The sequence below is a fragment of the Oncorhynchus clarkii genome, chromosome 17 (assembly GCF_045791955.1).
Source record: "Oncorhynchus clarkii lewisi isolate Uvic-CL-2024 chromosome 17, UVic_Ocla_1.0, whole genome shotgun sequence".
In the NCBI taxonomy this organism is placed as follows: domain Eukaryota; kingdom Metazoa; phylum Chordata; class Actinopteri; order Salmoniformes; family Salmonidae; genus Oncorhynchus; species Oncorhynchus clarkii.
The window spans coordinates 38,599,776-38,622,138 of NC_092163.1; the positions used below are offsets into that span (position 1 = coordinate 38,599,776).

General features: G+C 42.8%; 2 protein-coding genes across 2 annotated transcripts; one reads left to right on the forward strand and one right to left on the reverse strand.

The window, feature by feature from the left end:
* Positions 1-225: 225 nt before the first annotated feature.
* On the forward strand, positions 226-5,185 carry LOC139370784 (tubulin polyglutamylase complex subunit 2). The gene is made up of 7 exons (XM_071110545.1): positions 226-421; positions 602-681; positions 2,745-2,832; positions 2,942-3,079; positions 3,308-3,421; positions 3,636-3,799; positions 4,557-5,185. The coding sequence occupies exons 1-7, from the start codon at positions 346-348 to the stop codon at positions 4,773-4,775; spliced, it is 879 nt and encodes a 292-aa protein (XP_070966646.1). The 5' UTR covers positions 226-345; the 3' UTR covers positions 4,776-5,185.
* LOC139370783 (aquaporin 7) lies at positions 4,041-20,724 on the reverse strand. Its single transcript, XM_071110544.1, has 6 exons — positions 20,364-20,724; positions 16,070-16,196; positions 15,796-15,933; positions 15,203-15,321; positions 8,237-8,454; positions 4,041-5,868 (listed from the first exon to the last, which is right to left on the reverse strand). The coding sequence occupies exons 1-6, from the start codon at positions 20,487-20,489 to the stop codon at positions 5,670-5,672; spliced, it is 927 nt and encodes a 308-aa protein (XP_070966645.1). The 5' UTR covers positions 20,490-20,724; the 3' UTR covers positions 4,041-5,669.
* Between the last annotated feature and the right edge of the window lie 1,639 nt (positions 20,725-22,363).

Sequence of the window (22,363 nt, forward strand, 5' to 3'; positions counted from 1 at the left end):
ACCGCATCTATGATCACTGAGGGGAGCTACAATCAAGTTCTGTCTCGTGCAGTCCAACCCTCGCAGGCCCAAGAGCCTGTGTAGGGAGCTATGGCGTTTTTGAATGATAATGAATGAGATCTTTTTATGCTTTTTGTTATTGCATGTGTGGATTCATGTTTTTCCCTTCTCCATAATGAATGTACTTTTGTTTTCTTCACCCCGTCCAGTTGGGGGCGGCAATACAACAATAATTGTGGTGCACCATAACATCTCAGAGAAGAAGATAATCTGCGACTCCTCCAGAAAATTCACTGTTAGATGGATTTTATTAATATTTCTCTGCTGTGATTTCTAATTATTGAAATGGAGGAGACAAAGGAAGGTTTAACATGTAAAGGGGTCGCTGAAAGGCTGACACTCGGCATCACCAGAGTACTTGGTAAGCATTCATTTTCGCTGGCTAGCTAGCGTTTGATTTAGCAAGCCTGTTGCTGCTAGGCTAGCTAGCTCGCTAGAAGCCTGTTTGGGACGTCCTGTTGGGATTTTTTTCTTCTTCATTGCATTACAGTTGTGGCTAACATTAATTGTCATTATGCTGTATAATATTTTGGTGTCACAGAGAGTATGCCCGGGGTGATGGACGTGCGTTTTGTGGAGAGGGAGCCTGCAGAGAAGCGATGCCTGCTGTCATGGGAACAGGTAAAAACACAGGCTGGCTGCATTTCAATACTAAAATTGCTCCTTCTCTCCATCACGTCAGTGTAGGACAGGTGAAGGAAAGGAGGGAGAGAGGTTCTTATCCCGGTTTGGGAGGGAATTCTGTGTCAATCCATTTGAATTCAATCATTTTTTGATAGCATCACTTTTTGACAGCAACAGAACTTTCCAGACATATTTGCCCATGGAAGAAGTGGTCAGAAAGTGACTTAATGGACACAGCCCAAAGGCCGGCAGATGACGATATTGAGTTGTCATTTTACATTCAAATGCATTGTATGCAGCCTGCAAAACATCAGTATCCCTCGTGGACCGGTATGTACCTAAATCATCCATTCAGGCTGCATAGGCTTTGATTTCCTCAGATGGATCCTTTGGAATTATACCAATGAGATATACCAATGGGAAGTCTATGGCTAACTATAATGGTAGTTAGCATTTGCCAAACCACCTCTGACGAATGCCTTCATACTGGACATAGGCATATAAAGGTATCCACGATTTCATCTGACTCTGGGCAAGTAAATAAATTGCCTCATTGCCAAAATTCCTTGAACTCTGTAATGGTGAGAATGTGGAAAATAATTGGAAAATATGCATACTTCCCTTATGGAACACCATTTTCCACCACCATGCTATAGTGGCTAAATGCTAATCCCGGATGTTGTCTTTCATTTTCAGGCAATCAAGTTGCAGCAGCAGGCCTGCCAACCTTTGAACATACTGTAGCTTGGAGTGAGATTGTGAATGTCATTGGCTCCACCCCAAGTCTGTGTTCTGACCAAATCAATTAAACAGATAATACAATCCCCTGAACACAAGATTACATAGTTCAAATCTGCCCCTACACCCAACCCAAATGATCTTTCAATGTATCCCCCCTAGAATCAGTTACACAGTTGGGTTCACAATCTGTCTGGGCAAAGATATTGTTCATAATTAGACAAATCAGGTCACCCTACCAAAATTATATGCTAATAAGGCTGACCTAAAAGAGTAAACATTAGGCTATCGGTAGAAATTTTGTACAGGTGGTTAAACATAGCGGTAAGCAGACCTAATGTACTTTTCTCCAACCAACGTAGTGAAGTTATTTAACTATATGTAACAGTATAAGTTTAGACCGTCCCCTCGCCCATACCCGGGCGCGAACCAGGGACCCTCTGCACACATCAACAACTGACACCCACGAGGCATCGTTACCCATCGCTCCACAAAAGCAAGGGGAACTACTACTTCAAGGTCTCAGAGCAAGTGACGTCACCGATTGAAACGCTATTTAGCGCGCACCACCGCTAACTAAGCTAGCCGTCTCACATCCGTTACATATATCCCCTATTCAACATTGCTTTTAAGAGTGTAGTGTTTAATCACAGTTGCTGCTGACAGACATGAAACAGTGATTTGATGGGCCACGTTTCGTATTATGTTACGAATTTCCAAATGCACTATGACTTTGCCAAACGTATGATATGTTACAAATTCTAGCTAGGTGGCTAACGATAGCTAGCTGGCTAACAATACCTAGCTTAGGGGTTAGCATCAAGATTACGTTTAGGAGTTAGGTTAAAGGTCTGGGGAAGGGTTAGGGGAAGGTTTAGAGCTAGGATGAGGGTTAGCTAACATACAAAGTAGTTGCAAAGTAGATAAAAAGTAATAAATTGTTGAAACGTTGCTAAACTGCCAAAGACCAGACTGAAGCTACAACATATGCAGATTTTTTATTTATTTTTTAATTTAAGTGTTTTTTCTTACAAAATTCTAAAATAATTTTACAACGCTGTTTTGTAAGCCCTTAAATTATATAAATCTCAACCATTTATCTTTTCCAGTGATGAGATGTCTCATGGTAGGGTATGCAAAATGGGCCAAATTTGAGCACATTTATCTCTTGATTCAGTTCCAAATAGTCACATTTTGATCACTTCTACAATGGGCAAATATGTATGGAATGTTTTGTTCAAATCAATAGGGGTGCTGTGAAAAAGTGATTGAATTTAAATAGATTTACCCCTCTGTGTTGACATTTTTTGTGCGGTTTACAGAAAAATACCTGTGTTCTGCCCGAGGACCTCCGAGACTTTTATCTCACAACGGATGGTTTCACCCTTACCTGGAGTGCCAAACTCGAGAGTAGGTAACCCTGACAGTGACACATTCAGCCCCAAACATCCATAGAAGAACAGACAACTGAACACTATCTGTCCTTCTCTCTGTGACACTCTTTCCTACATTGTACCAGATGAATCTGTGCCTTTAGGATGCATGGTGCTCAACGGTGTGGCCAACCTGCGTCCTCTTTGCCAGTCATCGTCAGTGTTCTCCCTCCCCAACGCACCCTCACTGGCTGACCTGGACTGGGACGAAGAACAAGTTGAAGGTGACACCACCTCATTCAGCTACTTAGGGGATTCTTTAGTTTCAGCCTCCAATGTTATTGTATACTGAATCTTCTACCGATGGGTTCCTTGTCGAAATGTTGGACATATTGTAGAATACGGGGCATTGAAGCAAATGTTCCATAAATTGCTACGTCATGTATAGATAGGCCTATCTAGTTAACATAGTAGGACACACACAGACAATTCACACATTCTGTTTTCCTCAGAGTCAGAGTGTGGGCTGGTGGAGCCCCATTTTGATTCCAGGAGCCGTATCTTTGAGCTGGACCCCTGCAGTGGGAATGGCAAAGTCTGCCTGGTCTACAAAGACTGCACAGAAGGTACCCATTTACCCATGTGATATGCCACATGCACTGTGTGTGTAAAATATCATGAAAGAATAAGAGAGGAAGACAACTTCCGTTTGCCATATTTTACACCAGACTTTATGAAAGTTAGAAAGTTAAATTGATTTTGACTGGTTAATATTCATGGGAATGTGCCCATAATTATTTCATCCCCCTTGCTCTCTGTCCCATGGCTGTTTGGTTCCAGGTGTGGTGGCCCAGAAGTGTGAGGTGTGGTTCCTGGATCGCTCTCTGTACTGGCACTACCTAACACCCAGCTTCACTGCCTACTACCGCCTGATGATCACCAACTTAGGCCTGCCAGAGTGGCAGAACGCCTTCACCCCCTACGGCCCCAGTCCCCAGGCCAAGGTAATACACCGTCACCTTCTAGAAGGAGCGAGGCTGGGGTTATGGGATTTTGTTGGAATTGGGACAAAATTTAAGAGAATACATTGTGTGTCTAAGAGCACTTGAAAATAGTGACCATTGTTCTTATGTATTGCATGCAGATGTAATTGTAACACATCTACAATGATATGTATTAGAGGCCTACTACCATGTATGGAAGTAAAAAACTAAATCAGCACAGCCAAAAAGGTGATCCATTACATACAAGGTAAACACAGATTTTATTGTTTCTTTCAATGTACAATATATAGTCATGTCAAACATAACAGACCGCAGTTAGGCTATGTATCATCACCATCTGGCCACATCAGCTAAAACAAATAAGTCAGGGCCTAGGACTAAAGTGTTTTGACTGAGGTATGTTGACCCCCAAGCTCTGACCCAATGGAGGGGTCATTAAGTGCATTTGTTTCATTGCCCTGCCCTACCTTGACTAGGTCTCACAAAAAAATATTAGTATTTTAGTCATTTAAGTGTATCCTAAAATGAGTTATACTGTAGTAAGCAACTTATAAATGTGTAGCTATACTTTTTGATTAGACAACTTAACAATAAGGTTTGTTATATATGTTTAAAACAAGTCCGTCTCATGAAAGAGATTTCTCTCAGCACGCAAACCTAAATAAGTACAGCTTAACAGTAGGATATAATGCCATTAGTTTTTGTTCGGTTAGTTAGTTTACCCATTGTGCTTGTGTCATCTATATCTCCCCAACAGCAGTGGGCGTCTCTCTACCAGCCCCTGAGTTTCCACTGTGAGCCCAGTATGGCCGACCTCACCGGAGATCCGCCTGTCAACAAGCTGGACCCCAGCAAAGCCTTCCGGGGCAAAGCAAAGCTGCCCGCCCCGAAGAAGAAACAGTCGCCCCAGGGAGGGGTGGGGGGCACTGCCAAGGGGCAGGGGAGCTCAGGGAGGCATAGTGGGGGCAGGCGATAAGGAAACTTCCCCTCCCCCACCCCCCAAAAAATACATATTCAATGGGCTATGGCAGTGTTTCCCCTGCATTTGTTTCTTGAGTGGGGTGAAAAGGGCCCGGAAGCAACATATCTGGCTGCTACCATTCAGAATATTGAAGCTAACGATCTATGTGGTAGGTAATGGGGCTACAGCGCTTGGCTTCTCAAGTAAGTAATGGCAGGGAAACGGTAGCTATGTATTATACCACTATAAATGCTTCTTCTCCTGAGTGTGTGGGTGTGTGTGTGTGTGTGTGTGCGTGCCTGACATGTTTTTTCTAGCAATGCTGCTATTCCCTGTGAAGCCTTGTAGGCCATCCTGTTGATCCTATTTATTTCCCTTTTGTGTCTATGGCTGTATGTATTTCCTATTAAAGGCAGATGAGAATCGTTTCGGTTAAACCTGTGTTATTGTCGATGGCCATTTTAATGAGTCCAGATTTCCTCCAGTGTCCTCAGATGTGCTGCATTGTGCTTTGAAACCGAAACGAGTAATGAGCACCAATTACATTCTTTACATAGTCTCTTTCATTTTGTCATCAGTTTCAAGGCTCCATAGTTCTATTGGTTGAGGGGTAAGCTGATCCTAGACTTGTACCTACAGGCAACTTCTATATGGAGCTTTGACTTCTGTTAGAGGTGGTCTCATTCATCCTTAGCCTGGGAGCCAAACTGAATTCATGCTCTGTTTCACAGTTGTTTCACTTTCACAATTCATTCTGTCACTTGGACTTGGACCGTCGAGAAAGTAACCAGTCCAGTCAGTGTCCTCTCAGAACAACATCCCCAATTGTTTGCTGATGTTTCTGTTCCATTGGATCCTCCTCCAGTTACTTTGGGTGTAGCAAGTGTGCGCACACATAGCTGGGGTGCCTCACACACACACCTCTGGGCTGAGGTTTTTCTGCATATCCAGAGGCGCAGCCTCCTCCTCTGCCTCGTCCTCTATCTCCCTCCTGTGTTCACAGGGGGAGGGGTGGTGCAATTCCACAAAGACCTTGTAGATGGAAGCCCCTGTGACTCCTCCCACCATGGGGGCAAGTACAGGTACCCACCACCAGCCGTTACCTGCCCTGCACAACAGACAGAGAGAGACAACAGTGTGGAGATTGGTTACAGTGGTCAAAGTCAGTCAAAAACAAACAAAAATAGCTTTGGGGAGTTTTGTCCTATTTAATTATATGCTGTATTATTTGGCAGCCCTTGATCAGAATTCAATCTATTGTCATTTCAAGCAGGCGCTCCCGTAACAGGCCTATCAGAATTCCTGATTGACAAGTTTTCCTGATTATCACAGTGGGCTTGTTTGACATTTCAGCTGACATTGAAGGTGACCGTAGACTGACTGATCTACAGATTATCATAAATAAAACATTTTTATTTGTAGATCAGTCAGTCACAATTTACCCAAAATGCGTCACGTCAGTTGCAATGTTGAACAATCCCAAAATAATTTGAACCATATCATGAGAGGGACTTCTTTTTTGTTGCTACCAAAATTGGAACGTAACTGGCCAGTGAGATCCAATTAGATGCCATAAGAGGGTGAGATCAAATTAGATGCCACAACAAACGGGCACAGCTCTTTTCCTGTTATTTTCGGAACAAGAGGACAGAACAGTACAAAGAAACATCCAAAATAAGTGACTGGCTAGGACAGAGGAAATAATGCAGATTGGCATGGGAAACCAGACTGTCCACTCCAAAATACCTCTACTGCCCTGTAATTGACCCCTGAACCACTGAACATTCTACCAACACCACCATCAACACCTGGCTAAACTCTGAAGGCAAAACGTGTGAATGTTGCTAATCCAAAACACCAAGGCAATCTTAGTCCAGCCAGTTTGTTGATATACAGTACATTAAGAAAGTATTCTCACACCCCTGCTTTTTCCACATTTTGTGTTACAACGTGATATTAAAATTGATTTAATTGTCTTTTTTTTGGTCAAATGTCTACAGAGAATTCTAATATTTGTTAAATGTTTTATGATAAATAAAACATATATTGATTAGATAGCATTCAACCTATAAATGTTACAATCACCTTTGGCTGTGAGTCTTTCTGTGTAAGTCTTTAAGAGCTTTGTACACCTGGATTGTACAATATTAGCCTATAATTATTTTCAAACTTCTTCAAGCTTTGTCAATTTGGTTGTTGTTCATTGCTAGAGAATAATTTTCAGGTCTTGCCATAGATTTTCAAGTAGATTTAAGTCAAAACTGTAACTCTGCCCCTCAGGAACATTCACCGTCTTCTTGGTAAGCAACTCCAGTGTAGATTTGGCCTTGTGTTTTAGGTTATTGTCTTGCTGATATGTGAATTAATCTCCTAGTGTCAGGTGGGAGAGCAGACTGAACCATGTTTTCCTCTAGGATTTTGCCTGTGCTTACAGTGGCTCAATTCCGTTTCTTTTGTATCCTGTAAAACCTCCCAGTCTTTAACGATTACAAGCATACCCATAACATGATGCAACCACCACTATGCTTGAAAATATGGTACTCAGTAATGTGTTGTATTGGATTTGAACCAAACATAACCCTTTGTATTCAGGCCAAAATGTGAATTGCTTTACCAATTAATGAATTAATATCACTATAGAATGATATATATTTTTGCCCTTTTGTCAATTGTTTTTTCAGTATTACTTTAGTGCCTTTATGCAAACAGGATGCTAGTTTTGGAATATTTTATTCTGTAGAGGCTTTCATGCTGTCAATCAGGTTAGTATTGTGGTATAACTACAATGTTGTTGTTCCATCTGCAGTCTTCTCTTATCACGGCCATTAAACTCTGTAACAGTTTAAAGTCACCATTGGCCTCATGGTGAAACCCCTGAGCGGTGACCTTCCTCTCTGGCAACTGAGTTATGAAGGACACCTGTATCTTTTTAGTGACTGGGTGTATTGATACACTTTGGATGGTGTAATTAATAACTCCACCATGCTCAAAGGGATATTCAATGTGTGCTTTTTTTATGCATCTACCAATAGGTGCCCTTCTTTGCGGGGCATTGGAAAACCTGCTTTGTCTTTGTGGTTGAATATGTGTTAGAAATTCACTGCTCGACTGAGGGACCTTACAGAAAATTGTATGTGTGGGCTAAAGACACAAGGTAGTCATTCAAAAATCATGTTAAACACTATTATTGCACACAGAGTGAGTCCATGCAATGTATTCATGTTTGTGACTTGTTAAGCACATCTTTACTCCTGAACTTATTTAGGTGTGAATACTTTCTGAAGGCAGTGTAAGATAAAAAGCCCTTGCAAGACTAGCAGGCAAGGTTGGGGTCAATTCACTTTTCAATCCACTCAGTTCTGAAAATGGCCAATTCACTTTTGAATTCATAAATTGAATATCAAATAACTAATTCACTGAACCAAAACTGAAAACTGAATTGACCACCACCAGGTCTTACTCCCCTCCAGTCTTACCGGAACACCTCTGGCCCCCAGCCTGCTATAGCGGTGAAGATTCGAGGTCCCAAGTCGCGGCTAGGGTTGATAGCGTATCCACTGTTGCTCCCCAGAGAGACTCCTATGAGCAGTACCAACAGGCCCACAGCGATGGGCTCACTCCCCGATGGAGCAGGCTGGTTCCTTTGGTCAGACAGGGCCATCAGGCACAGCAACAACATGGCCGTGCCGATCACCTGGAACACACACAGCGAGAAAGTGGACTTTAGGTTAATATGTCTACTGTCTGTGAGAGTAAAACAACCATGATTGACACTATGGGACCAAATCAGACTTAGGAAATGTATGCCTTTTTTAAGCATTCTGATTTAAGCACTTCTCAGTAGTTGGTATTCAGACTTACCATAATCATGAGCATAACATGGTTTGCGGGTGTGGCTGTCTTGCACACACTGAATACATTTGATTCGATCCAACAAAAAACACACCTACTGGGTTGGCCAATTTGATCAGAGTTTTTCTTCAATATGTTTTTCTGTTCATCTTAAGCAATCCATCTAAATAATGTGTACCTTTCATTTGAATATAATCGGCACAACATTACAATGCAGCCTATGAAAAATGCTTTCAGAATGGATATCAATGAAAGATAGCCATCAAAATGTGTAGATTTCAAAACACTGATATTTCACAGTATGTATGTTTAGGGGAGTTTTCATGAACCCTAGGCTACTTCATAGAAACATTTGGAGAGCCTTTACGCACAAAAAAAACAGAACTGTTTTGATTAATAGTGAACATATAATTGTAATAGGGAGAATAGTGTACAATAGTATACCCTGGCTCATTGCCCGCACTGACCATGGAACTTAAGGTTACCTAATGCAGGGTTCTCAAAGTGGGGTACGTGGACGAGGTAGGCTACTGCAGGGGGTCCGTGACCAGATCTTAAAATAAAGTAATAACTGTTTTTAAACATAGTTAATTTTTCAAATGAATATTACTAAAAACAACAGATTAAACTAATGTTGTCCAAAGAATTAGTGGAACAAGTTAGATGGTGTAATACAATACAATGTCATATTATTCAAAATACAATTTATGTTCTTAACTCTGGGAAACAGGTCAAACATTATTATTTATTTTTTTTAAACATTTTTTACATTTTTTACATGAAATGCATTGTAATTTAAACTTTATAACTGAAAAGTTTTCTTTCTGCCTCGTGGCAAAATGTGTAGAATTGCAGAAAATTTGCTTGAAAATGGCAACATTTTCTCGCTAAGAGGCAGGCCTTTAAAATGTTCCTGCCTGACTTAGTTCATCCAGCCATGCACTGCCAAAGTCATAGTAACACTCCTTGTATGCTATTGTTATCTTACTGATGTTGTGTTCTCAAAACAAATAAAAAGTTTGTCACATGCGCTTTGTAGTAATGGGCGGTGCATTTGCCATACCAAGCGGTGATGTAGCCAGTCAAGATGCACTCAATGGTGCAGCTGTAGAACCTTTTGAGGATCCGAGGGCCAATACCAAATCTTTTAAGCCTCCTGAGGGGGATGAGATGCTTCCTGCCGTGCCCTCTTCACGACTTTGCGGGTGTGTGGATCATGTTAGGTCCTTAGTGATGTGGACGCCAAGGAACTTGAAGCTCTCCACCCGCTCCACAACAGCCCCGTTGATGTGAATGTGCTCTCCCCTCTTTCTCCTACAGTCCACGATCAATCAACATTTTGCTCACATCGGCCACGGAGAGCGGGATCACATAGCCATCTGGGAAAAACAGGAGCTTTCATGCAAAGCACGATGTTATATTCCTCGAAGCGAGCATAAAAGGCATTTAGCTTGTCTAGGAGTTCTGCATCACTGGACAACTCATTGCTGGGTTTATTTTTGTAATCCGTTATCGTCTGCAAGCCCTGCTACATACGACGAGAGACGGTGCTGGTATAATAGGATTCCACCTTTTTCCTATATTGTCCTTTTGCATCTTTGATGTCTTGTCGGGGTTCGTAGCGGGATTTCTTGATTGCTTCCATGAGCGTGTCCTGTTCCTTGTAAGCGATAGCTCTAGCCTTTAGCCCAGTGTGGATATGGCCTGTAATCCATAGTTTTCCCAGTCTGTACTAGCAAAACAGTCTTGTAACCTCGCGTCTGCTTCATCTGACCACTTCCGTATTGAGCGCATCACTGGTTCTTCCTGTTTGAGCTTTTGCTTGTAAACAGGAAGCAGGAGAATTGAGTCATGGTCAGATTTGTCGAGGGTGGTGCAAGGGAGGGCCTTGTATGCATTTCTGTGGGTAAAATAAAAGTGGTCTAGAGTTTTGTTGGCAGAAGTGAGGTAGGACGGTTTTATGTCTCCACAAATTAAAATTTACCCCCACCAAAAACGCTGCCTCTGGGTGAGCGGTCTCTTGTTTGTATATATGGCCCCATACAGTTTGTTGAATGCCAGAGTGGTGTTGGCTTGGGGCGGGATGTAGACAGCCGTGATAATTAAGGATGAGAACTCTCCTGTTAGATGACATGTTTTGCAGCTTACCATTAGGTATTCTATATCAGGTGAACAAAAGCTAGAGATTTCCTTCACACTTGAAGCAGCACACCAGTTGTTATATATGAAAAAACACACTCCCCCTCCTTTCGACTTCTCCGAAGGCGCGGTACGATCCTGCCGCTGCATGGATAATCCACTGAGTACTACATGCATAGCGTCATCATCCGGCCACGTTTCAGTACTCAACGTCAACGAAACAAAAGATGATCGTGGACTTCAGCAAAAGCAGAAGGAGCACCCCTTTATCCACATCGACGGGACAGTAGTGGAGAAGTTCCTCGGCGTACACATCATGGACAAATTGAAATGGTCCACCCACACAGACAGCGTGGTGAAGAAGGCGCAACAGCGCCTCTTCAACCTCAGGAGGCTGAAGCAATTTGTCTTGTCATCATAAACACCCAAAACTTTTACAGATGCACAATTGAGAGCCTGGTACGGCAGCTGCTCCGCCCACAATGGAAAATCCTCTCCAGAGGGTAGTGAGTTCTGCACAACACATCACCGGGGAAAAACTACCTGCCCTCCAGGACACCTACACCATCCGATGTCACAGGAAGGCCAAAAAGATCATCAAGGACAACAACCACCCGAGCCACTGCCTGTTCACCTGCTATCATCTAGAAGGAGAGGTGCATCAAAGCTGGGACAGAGAGACTGAAAAACAGCTTCTATCTCAAGGCCATCAGACTGTAAAACAGCCATCACTAACAATGAGTGGCTGCCGCCAACATACTGACTCAAATCTCTAGCTACTTTAAAAATACAAAATTGGATGTAATGAATGTATCACTAGTCACATAAAACAATGCCACTTTATATAATGTTTACATACCCTACATTACTCATCTCATATGTATATACTGTACTCTATACCATCTACTGCATATTGCCTATGCCGTTCGGCCCTCGCCCATCCATATATTTATATGTACAGTACATATTCTTATTAATTCCTTTATACTTGTGTGTATAAGGTAGTTGTTGTGAAATTGTTAGGTTATATTACTCGTTGGTTATTACTGCATGGTCGGAACTAGAAGCACAAGCATTTCGCTACACTTGCATTAACATCTGCTAACCATGTGAATGTGACCAATAAAATTTGATTTGATTTGCGAAAAGCTTAAGCGCAACAGTAGTACCTTTATTGAAAAGGCAGTGAATGAACCCGGAACGCAGAAAGTGTTCATGGCAACTGAAACCTTGTTTTCCGGGCTCTGACACATCAAACAAGGTTGTCGAGTGGAGAGCTACAGTATGAAGTGCACTTGGGGGGGAAAGTGGGCTGTCTCCATCCTCCCTGTGTCTAGACACAAAACAATGTGTTGTAGCACGGGGGAAAGTGTTCTGACAAAATAGACATGCCCCTCTTGCAATTTACGTCGGGTGAAAGGTCTTTAGCCCGAGAGAGCGAAGGGCCGGACACCATATGAGCTGTGCTCTGCTCCCCTTTGCCACTGTGGAAGGACCCCTAGGACGGTCTCCCCCTCAGGGGAATCGTTGGGGTGTGACCTCAAAGCGGCTGCTGCGTAGGAACGTCTGCCACAGTTTCGTCTGCCTCTAGTCTGAACACTTACTTGTGGGTTAGCAATCTGCTGGGCCTGGTGCCCCTGGCGGAGGAGTACTGGCCTCTTCCTGCTGAGGAGGCACGCTGGCTCATGGCTGTGGAGGTTGGACCGGGGTGGGACCCGGGTTGGCGGGGCAGGCAGAAGCTGGAAGCTTCTCCTTCTGCTCTGTACAGTTCCAGTCAATAGGGCCAAACAGTTCCTTTGGCTCAATAGGAGCATCCAGGAAGTCTGCCGTCTCCCCCGTGAGGCTGGACAGGTTCAGCCGCAGGACTCTATCCTCCACCACTGGGAGGCGAATGACACGCCCACAGCCTTGTATAGCACCCGTGGAGGCACGGAGGTTGAGGTCTGAGACGACACAGATCTCTTCCCTGAGCAATGGGTTGGGCTCGTTCTTGTTCAGTTTTTGATATACCATCAGTAGAGTGGTGACGTCCAGTGTCCTAATCTTGAGCTTGGCTGCAGCCCGTTTACACACATCCACGAGCCCGTACCCCAGGGTAGGAGAGGGGACATCTCTGCCCTGTGTGGGTCTGGGAGCCAGGGAGTCCTCCTCCCCCTCTTCTTCTACATCACGGAGGAGACAAAGGATGTCGTCTTCATCCTCATCTATGATCAAGTCATCTTCCCCTAATGCTAGGTCGTCAAACCGTATATCCGGGGGGAGATTGTCCATAACCTCAGTCCTGTCAACCTCAGTACATACAGGACTGGGTAGGGGTTGTTGAGTTGCCTCTTCACCCAAAATGCTGGAGGAAGATGAGCATGAGGCGGCAGCCTGTCGCACTCGACGCTTGAGGATAGCCTTCGGCAACTCCTAGCAATACACGCAGGACTCAGGAATAGCGAGCCTTGTCTGGGCATGCTCCAGTCCTGGAGAGTTGAAATATAGGGTGTGGGTATGAGAGCCCCACATGGGCATGGGTGTAGGTCAGCAGGTTTGCTGGTCTCATCCTGTGTAGGGGTAGACACCCAGGCTATGTGTGTGCTGGTCGACGCTGTAGCTGTGTAGCTAGTAGTCCTGTCGTTGGCTAGCTAGAGTTCACCTCGTGGGTTAGTAACCTAGCTAAAGCCAGCACGCTGTTAGCTGAAGATAATGTGTGTTCTTCGTTAGCTATAAAAAATGATATTTTCTCTTTCCACCTAGGTAGGAATAAGCAAAGCGAAGCAGGTAGTTTAGTTACAGCTAGCCGTGTGGCGCTAGCTGAACCAGAGACTGAGAGTAGTTTTCACTGTGATGTCAATCCTCTCGATGATAAGCTGCTGTCCTACGCTCGGCGATGGATTCTTTGACGGTCCACCTGAGGACAGGTTAGCAGGAAAGCAGAGGTCCAAGTTGAGGAGAGTAGAGGATATTACTGAGGAGAGTAGAAGAGAGTAGAGTATATTACTGAGGAAAGTAGAGGATCTTAATAGAATCTGTGAGGAAGATGAAAGAAGTGAAGATGGGAGCAGACTATAGCCCCTTGTATAGGAAGTCTATGGCAGACCTTGTGTGATTGGATCTTCATAGACTCTGCCCATTCCTATACTCCGCCCCTAACGAGACATTACCCAAAGTGAGAGACCAAACAAGTAATTGTAATAGAACTGTGTGATGACATGGCCAAGTATTGCGTCAAGAGTCAGGTTCAAACTATTAAGACTTGGTCTGTCACTCCATAAGGATTTAATTAGCCTACATGTTTAAAAAAATATATACATTATTAAACATGATCAACTATTACTAGAGATCCTCAGCAACAACCACACGGACGTGACAGCGTTTACAGAGGAAGCATATGAAGGCAAACAAAACAATGCAATTCAATTGAGGGATGTAATGTAACTAAATGAAGGAAACTAACATTAAATTGGCAGTTAAATATGTGTGGTTATTACTGACATTTGATAACATGATAGAAATAGTAGGAACCAGAGAAGGTTGAGGCATATAATTTAAATATTCGAGAGTGCCCAAAGGTTCAATTTGGCGTCACTACCATTGTGCATCGTCATCACGTGCTCCAGGCTGCAGTAGCCTACCCATTTGGCTGGCATCTCCAAGCTTCATAACTGCAAGTTATAAAGGCCATACAATTAAAATGATGCATAAGGTCACACAGCATGTTGTACTTTGCAGTGGGAAAAGGGCAGAAATTATTGTCATGCTTTTAGTTTGCTTCTATGACTGGTTTCATTCTCCAGCGATCCGAGGGAAAAAAATCATCTTCTTTTTTTTTTAACCCTCTTCTCCCAACAGATTGCTCATAGGTCAGCTCGTCTAGCTCGTATCAATTGCTCTTATCAATTTATAAATTACAGTGCATGAAGAAAAGGGGTTATTTATATCTGGGAAAAAAAACAATTAAGTATGATTTTCCACTTGGAACGAACAGGTTCGCTCGACCTTATCCATGGTTTCCTCAAGCGCAAATGTAGTGGAATTTTGAGCGAATTAAGTCAAGGTCAGAATACAGATATCTGTAGACACATCTCTACCACACCTCCATTTCTCTGATCTCCACCCCAAACGTATAGCTGGCTGGCACATGCGTTTCCCCACGCTCAAATTCAAGGTCAGACTACGCATTGAACGAAAAGTGCATAAAAAGGAAATGAAGTTCCATTTACGTGCACAACACTCGGGTCTGAATTCCCCCCGTGGGGTGCTTAATACCTGGACGACACACAATTAACACACATACACGCACACACACTTAGGGAGAAAAGGGAGAGATAGCTTGAGTTGTCCTCCGTCAGTGGGAGATGAACGTCCGCAGTAAAATGTAGATCAGGGTAAACTGGCTTGACAAACCAATTCAACAGGTGTCTTTATGGAGTAAAATGGGGTTGAATGACCCGTTTCATGCTTACCTGGTCTAAGAATCCAGCAGGAAGCGAGAGGTAGGGTGCTGGGTAGGTAGCAAAGATCCCAGCTGTAGCCTTAGGGCCAGACACAGTCAGATTCCCTCCACAGTAGTGGTATATGGCGTCTGGAAATACAGTGACAAAGCAAGTTTCACAGCATTGAACAGCGCCTCATAACCATATTCAACCAACACACCACTACTATCTGTGGGTTTTCAAGTGTTAAGGTTGGGAAATGTACATGTATCTCAAACAATAACATTGAAACAAACATTTCCGGCCCTCATAGTGACGTTTAATTTTATTTATTTATTTATTTATTTTACCTTTATTTAACCAGGCAAGTCAGTTAAGAACAAATTCTTATTTTCAATGACGGCCTGGGAACAGTGGGTTAACTGCCTGTTCAGGGGCAGAACGACAGATTTGTACCTTGTCAGCTCGGGGGTTTGAACTCGCAACCTTCCGGTTACTAGTCCAACGCTCTAACCACTAGGCTACCCTGCCACCCCAATGCACACAAGCGCTTCCTTGCACTGGCTGTATGATTTCCCAAAGTGAACTGGTCATTGTCTTCTGTGTTGTCATTCTGTCTTTACCATAGTAAAGGGAGTATATGGTCCCAGCAGCCAAGAAGGAGCCTATCAGCTGACAGAGGATATAGACGGGAAGCATCCTCCAACCCAAACGACCAAAGAGACACATGGAGAATGATACTGCTGCATTCATATGGGCCCCTAGGAGGTAGAGGAAGAGAGAGAGAGAGGGAAGTATTTTCCTTTTGCACTTAAATGTGCTGTTATAAAAGGCACCATACATGAAAACGATTTCAACCTTTACCCATGTCAAAATGAGTGGTGTTGTGTTATGTACCTGAGACCCTCCCGCCAATATGCACTCCCATAGCCACGCCCAGGCCGAAGCCCAGGTTGACACTAAGGTACTCTCCGAACGCACCCCGTCCAGTCACGACCTGTGCCACAGAGCCCAAGCCAAACACCTTGAATATAAACACAACATGAACACAACCTGTCAAAAACAGACGTCCACAGTGGGAGAATTGATTACAATCATTTATTACAGTTGTGAATACATCCAAGCTGGTTTGTGGGTCTACGTAATGTATTCCTTCTGGTGCATTTGGATTCACTTAACTCAATTAAACAAAGAATTACTGTTAAAGTAAAAACAAGTTTCAATTCCCTCATTAGGAAATGTGAATGAGAACTAGATTTGGGTCTTGAATGCGTCTTTGATGTGAGTGTCTCTTGCAGAGGCGTCATGCCCATAGGGGGCACAAGAGCACATTCCCCCTCCGATTTGTCCAGTTTTATATTTTTCTGATGTAAAATGAATTATTAAACTTCAACATAATTATTTATAAAAAATAGATCTGTCAGCGGTATTTTGTGGAGGGGCACACTGACTGGACCAGGCAAAGAGTACCCCCATTCTCCCTAGTAAGTGTTTCCTTCCAAGGTGCACCATGGAGCAAAGACACTGCATTTGATTTGATTTTAGCTGCCGATGATGGGCAGGAGTCACAGGAGGTATGTTTGTAAATGAATTTGATCAAGCTATGTCACCTATTGATTCCTTTTTATTAATAAATTAAACTAAAAAAATATTATTTTTATGTAATACAAGACACCTAGCCATTTTATGGAGTTGGTTTTAGTTAGCCAGCTAGATAAATTCCCAATCTCCCAACTTCATAACTAGCTACCAAGTAATTTCAGGCTACCAATCAACTTAGAGTAGCTTGTCTAACTACGGTATCTTAGCTGGCATGCTGCGGGCAAAGTTGCTAGACTTTAGGAAAGTGTACAATTACTTAATGTACCCAATAAGAATCACATTCCGTTCAACCTTTTATCTAGATTTTAGGGGGATGCAGAACATATTTGGTTTAAATTTAATCTGCCACCTTATGATATTATCATGACATCTGTTTGTTAATTATTATTCCATGATATGTGCCTGTATTGACGTGTGGTCCCATGTACTGTGTTGTAATTTGGATGTGACATTTTAGGCATGTTATTGCAGTATATTTAGATGTGTAATTTACAACAGTCAGAATGACACCATCATTAAAATGACAGTTGAACAGGTACATGTATTTTTTACAGCGGAGAGGAGGTAAATGAGCCAATTGTAAACTGGGGATGATTAGGTGACTGTATGAGGGCCAGATTGGGAATTTTGCCAGGACACCAGGGTTAACTCTTACTATAAATGCTATGGGATCTTTAGTGACCACAGAGAGTCAGGACACCTGTTTAATGTCCCATCCGAAAAACAGAACCCTACAAAGGGCAATGTCCCCAATCTGGGGCGTTGGGATATTATTTCTAGAGCAGAGGAAAGGGTGCCTCCTACTGGCCCTTCAACACCACTTCCAGTAGCATCTGGTCTCCCATTCAGGGACTGACCAGGACCAACTCTGCTTAGCTTCAGAACAAGCCAGCAGTGGGATGCAGGGTGGTATGCTGCTGGAAAAGATGTATCCTTGGATAACCTATGGAGAAAAATATGCATTTGTTTTTTTTTACATAGAATTAGGCAGAATTATTATGGCTCTAGATTCCTGGAAAACCCTTTTTCAGGTGTTTGAAAAATTCATAATTCTCCAACATCCGACCTCCATCCTCACGTACTTCGTTTGTACTTTCACTCTGCAAAAACAGCACACAGTTACAGTACTCCCCCTTCTAAATAACTTGAAACGGTCTAACCAGGTCTTGTGTCTGGACGTAGCCTAGACTAGCTAGCAAGCCAGCTAACTTCTTTTGCCAATCAGCTTCAGCCAGCCGGTGTGCGACCGTGGCAAAGTGGGTTTGACTTTGGATAGCTAGTTAGGGACCGTCAATAAATTATACAATGTAAATGCGACAATATTTTAATGTTGCTCATCTTTGAGCTGTATTTGTATCTGAATTTCTACAAATAATAGTTGTTTGAGGTTTTTAAGTCACTGAAATTTGGAGCTATTGACATTTAAAATGACTGTCCCATCTACATTGTGTAATTTACTGATGTTCCCTAACTAGCCCTCATAGGGATATCGAATGTCAAACCATATTGACCATGGCTATTACGATGGGGTCGGGTGCAGCTGCGCTCCAAATGTATGATTATTTATGTGCTGCCAGTTTTGGGTGTGTGGGCAGGATTGAAATAATCCCAACCCAAGGAAAACTGTTATAGTACCCTTGATTCCGTGACATACTTTCCCCCCCTAATTATCTCACAAATCTCAGTTTTGGATGAGACTGACTTTATGACCAAAATTATCCTATTTACACTTTGTAGTCAATTTTCACACTAGAACAAAAAAATCGGAATAATAGCAAGGGCCGTTTTCTACTTGGCCGTTTTCTACTAGAGAAGTTGTTTATTGCCTTCAGTTGCTCTTTAAGACATTTAAGGTAATTATCACGTCTTATCCTATAAACCTGTCAACTCATTTTGAGTGATGTACTTAATTATTTATAAGAATATAATCAGTTTAGGCCTTAGGGGGATGGGATTATTGTATGAATATTGTATTGTATGTAGGTTAATAAGGTGATGACCCACTTCCAACCCACACGAATATCCCAAGGTTACTCTTTTGGATCAACCCTCCAAAAATACTTTAAATAATTAAATAATTCCCTGTAAATCAAGATATTAAGTTGGTTGAAAATAATGTTTCCACATTTAGTAGCCACAATATTTATTTTACCTTTATTTCAGTTCAGTTAAGTTTATTTCAAGTCAGTTAAGAACAAATTCTTATTTTCAATGATGGCCTAGGAACAGTGGGTGCCTGTTCAGGGGCAGAACGACAGATTTGTACCATGTCATAATATCATAATCAAGCATTGTGTACAGTAACATATAAACCATATCAGGCTCTTTTATATGAAATATAATTATGCCAGCATGATTACAGATGCTATTGGTGAAAAAACGACTACAAAAACCAGAATAACTGGAATGACACTCTCACTGGTGTGCAAAAAGAACCAACTGAAAGCTGCGACCCAAACAAGCCACGCCTCCAACTCTTCTGATAGGCTGCTTCCGCTACATTTCCCCCAATGTTATTCAATGTGCAAGCGCATGAGGTGTTGAAAGCAGTTTAGAACCTTTCAATCAATTTAAAAGATCACATTGATCTGTCAAATTTGTTAATTGATTTCAGACAAATTTAATAGAAAGTGTCATTTTCAATCATTCCAATCAGTAAAAGCACTTAAGATTAACAACAAGCATCTTCCCATTTTTTTTTGTGTTGGTAAGTCACAAAGGAAAGGGAAAGCTCCTTATACAATTACTGTATAGTAGTAAAGACATTATCGCACTACTACCACATGTGTGTCTTCTGTCTTTGTCCTAAACTCTAAGAATAGGATTCGTTTTCAGGCATGTGACAAACAGGCAGCGTGTGTGTGTGTGTGTGTGTGTGTGTGTGTGTGTGTGTGTGTGTGTGTGTGTGTGTGTGTGTGTGAGCGTGCATGCGGCCAACTGGCCAGCCGTGTTATCACAGGGTCAAGCGCATGACAGTGACAACCAATGCCACATGATAAGCATCTACATGGGGAGCGTATTGCAACATGCAATTTCTATGAATATTTCTAAGCAGAATCACAATTGAGTGGAAATCTATCAATGAATATAGACACTAGTAGTAATACGAGTAGTAATAAACTAGTAATAATAAATACCTTTAAATACAACATTTTATTTATTCATTTATAATTCTTGTACTTTTGGAAATAGGCAACAACCAAAACATATTACATGCAAATGTAAAATGCAAATAAGCAAGGGAGTAAGGGTGAGGCCGGACTGACGCGTGGATACGAAATTAGAACGGATACATTTTGCTCCGTGTGTGTGTGAAGTGTGTGACGTAAAACGCCTCCTCTTTTCTAATTGGCTAAGCAGATGGTTACGTATCGGTCGGCCCAGCAAAAGTTCAACTCATCTGAACTTTTTGTCCGTGAAAATACGTTAACGGTCAGCGTCAACGTACAACTCCCATTGAGAAAGCATTGGAAATCACGGATACGGATCAAATCAAGGGGCCAGTCCGGCCTTGACCTTAAGAAGTGAGAGGTTGATGTTGTCCTCTAACCCTTTCTCCCTTTTTTTTCTCTCTCTATCTTTCTCTTACCATCATGACATAGGTGCTGAGGGATTCTGCGAATCCCACTCGAACACGTTCATTTATCACCCAGATCTTGGAGAGTTTTCTACTTCTTCCATGCTCTTGAACGCTCCCCTGCTCCATCGCATGCATCTTATTTCCACAGAGTCACACTCAAGTTTGCAGTCCTTTGTAGGTTGTCAAGGTATCCGGAAGAGTTTGGGCTAGGACCCTCAAAATCGCAATCGACACACAGCCTTGTTTATATCTCTTTCTCTTCCCACTTCCCTTTCTCTCGCTTCCTTTTGGCTTGTATTTTATGGCCTCTCCCCTCCCACACCCTCTTTCCTCCACACACAGACACACAGTCACACACACTCCCTACAATGGACCTATGTCTGGGAGGGGTGTATGCTTAAGGGGAGGGGTAGAAAAACAGGGTGGCTTGTCACAGAAAAATCTTCCAAATCATATGTGCTGAATACAACAGCTGTCGACTTTACCGTAATACTGCATGTTTACTTAGGAGCCCTATCCCAACGATGTAGAGTAAAAAAAAAATATATTTATATATATATTCAAAAGAGGAATGAAAATACACAACAATTAAGCTACCAGATCAATGAGGTAGATATGTACTTGAAGGCATGGCATAGATAATAACAAGAGTAAAAAAGGAACAGAGTAGCAGCAGCGTTTTTTGATGAGTGTGAAAGTATGTGTGTGTGTGAGAGAGTGTCAGTGTGGTGAGTGTGTGGGTGGAGTCTTATGAGTGTGCATAGGGTCAAACAAGGTCAATGAAGAACATCTGGGTAACCATTTTGATTAACTATTTAGCAGTCTTGTGGATAGACGCTGCCACGAATCCTGTTGGGCCGAGACCCGATGCTCCGGTACCACTTGCCGGACGGTAACGGGGAGAACAGTCTATAGCTTGGGTGGTTGAAGTCTTTGGCAATTTTTCAGGCCTTCCTCTGACACCGCCTGATATAGATGTCCTGTAAGGTGATGTATTGGGCCGTCAGCACCACCCTCTGTGGCGCATTGCGGTCAAGGTCAGTGCAGTTGCCATACCAAGCGGTGATGCAGCCAGTCAAGATGCTCTCAATGGTGCAGATGTAGAACTTTTTGAGGATCCATGCCAAATCTTTTCAGCCTCCTGAAGGGGAGGTGTTTGGGTTGGCCTGTCAGGAAGTCCAGGATCCTGTTGCAGAGGGAGGTGTTCAGTCCAAGGGTCCCGAACTTGGTGATGAGCTTGGAGGGGACTATGGTGTTCAATGCTGAGCTGTAGTCATTGAACAGCATTCTCACATAGCTAGTCCTCTCAGGTGGGAGAGAGCAGTGTGAAGTGCAATTAAGATTGTGTCATCTGTGGATCTGTTGGGGCGGTATGTGAATTGGAGTGGGTCTAGTGTGTCTGGGATGATGACATTGTTAGGTTCTAAGTAACAGGGTAAAAACTGACAGACAACTATGAAAAGCTCAAAACAAGTTTATTCACCCAAAGGGTCAGACAGCTGAGCAGACAAAGACATGTTCACACGAGCACTGGTATTTAACCCTTCCTCCTATGCTGAGTCTCCTCCTTACACATCTGAACAGCCAATACACCTCTGTTGCTAGACAGAACTTTAGTGATATTGTCAAGGGTGTGCGCAACTGGTTAACTGAAGTCAGGTGCAGGAGAGCAGAGATGAGTGAACAGGCACACTTTATTTGGCAGAAGGAAAACAGTCAGACGCAACTGCGTAACGGCACTCCTGTCAAAGGCAAAAGCGAATAGCGCACTCGTCACACAAATAATGTACAGCATAAAATACCACGGGTTCCAATCAAGACCCGGCGAAAAACCAGCATGAAGCGTCATACATGACACGTAACAAACAATTACACACACAGACATGGGGGGGAACAGAGGATAATATACACGTAGAGTGATGAGGGGATGTAAAAACAGGTGTGCGGAAAAACAAGACAAAACAAATGGAAAATTAAAGGTGGAGCGGCGATGGCTAGAAGATCGGTGA

What these genes read in the sequence shown, in the direction of transcription:
- LOC139370784 (XM_071110545.1), top strand. Translation starts at nt 346, where the DNA reads ATGGAGGAGACAAAGGAAGGTTTAACATGTAAAGGGGTCGCTGAAAGG. An exon ending in CTGGAGTGCCAAACTCGAGA is followed by an intron (nt 2,833 to 2,941) that starts GTAGGTAACCCT and finishes ACATTGTACCAG; the next exon opens with ATGAATCTGTGCCTTTAGGA. An exon ending in GGACGAAGAACAAGTTGAAG is followed by an intron (nt 3,080 to 3,307) that starts GTGACACCACCT and finishes TGTTTTCCTCAG; the next exon opens with AGTCAGAGTGTGGGCTGGTG.
- LOC139370783 (XM_071110544.1), bottom strand. Translation starts at nt 20,489, where the DNA reads ATGCATGCGATGGAGCAGGGGAGCGTTCAAGAGCATGGAAGAAGTAGA. An exon ending in CATATACTCCCTTTACTATG is followed by an intron (nt 15,322 to 15,795) that starts GTAAAGACAGAA and finishes CTGTATTTCCAG; the next exon opens with ACGCCATATACCACTACTGT. An exon ending in CTGCTGGATTCTTAGACCAG is followed by an intron (nt 8,455 to 15,202) that starts GTAAGCATGAAA and finishes TGTGTGTTCCAG; the next exon opens with GTGATCGGCACGGCCATGTT.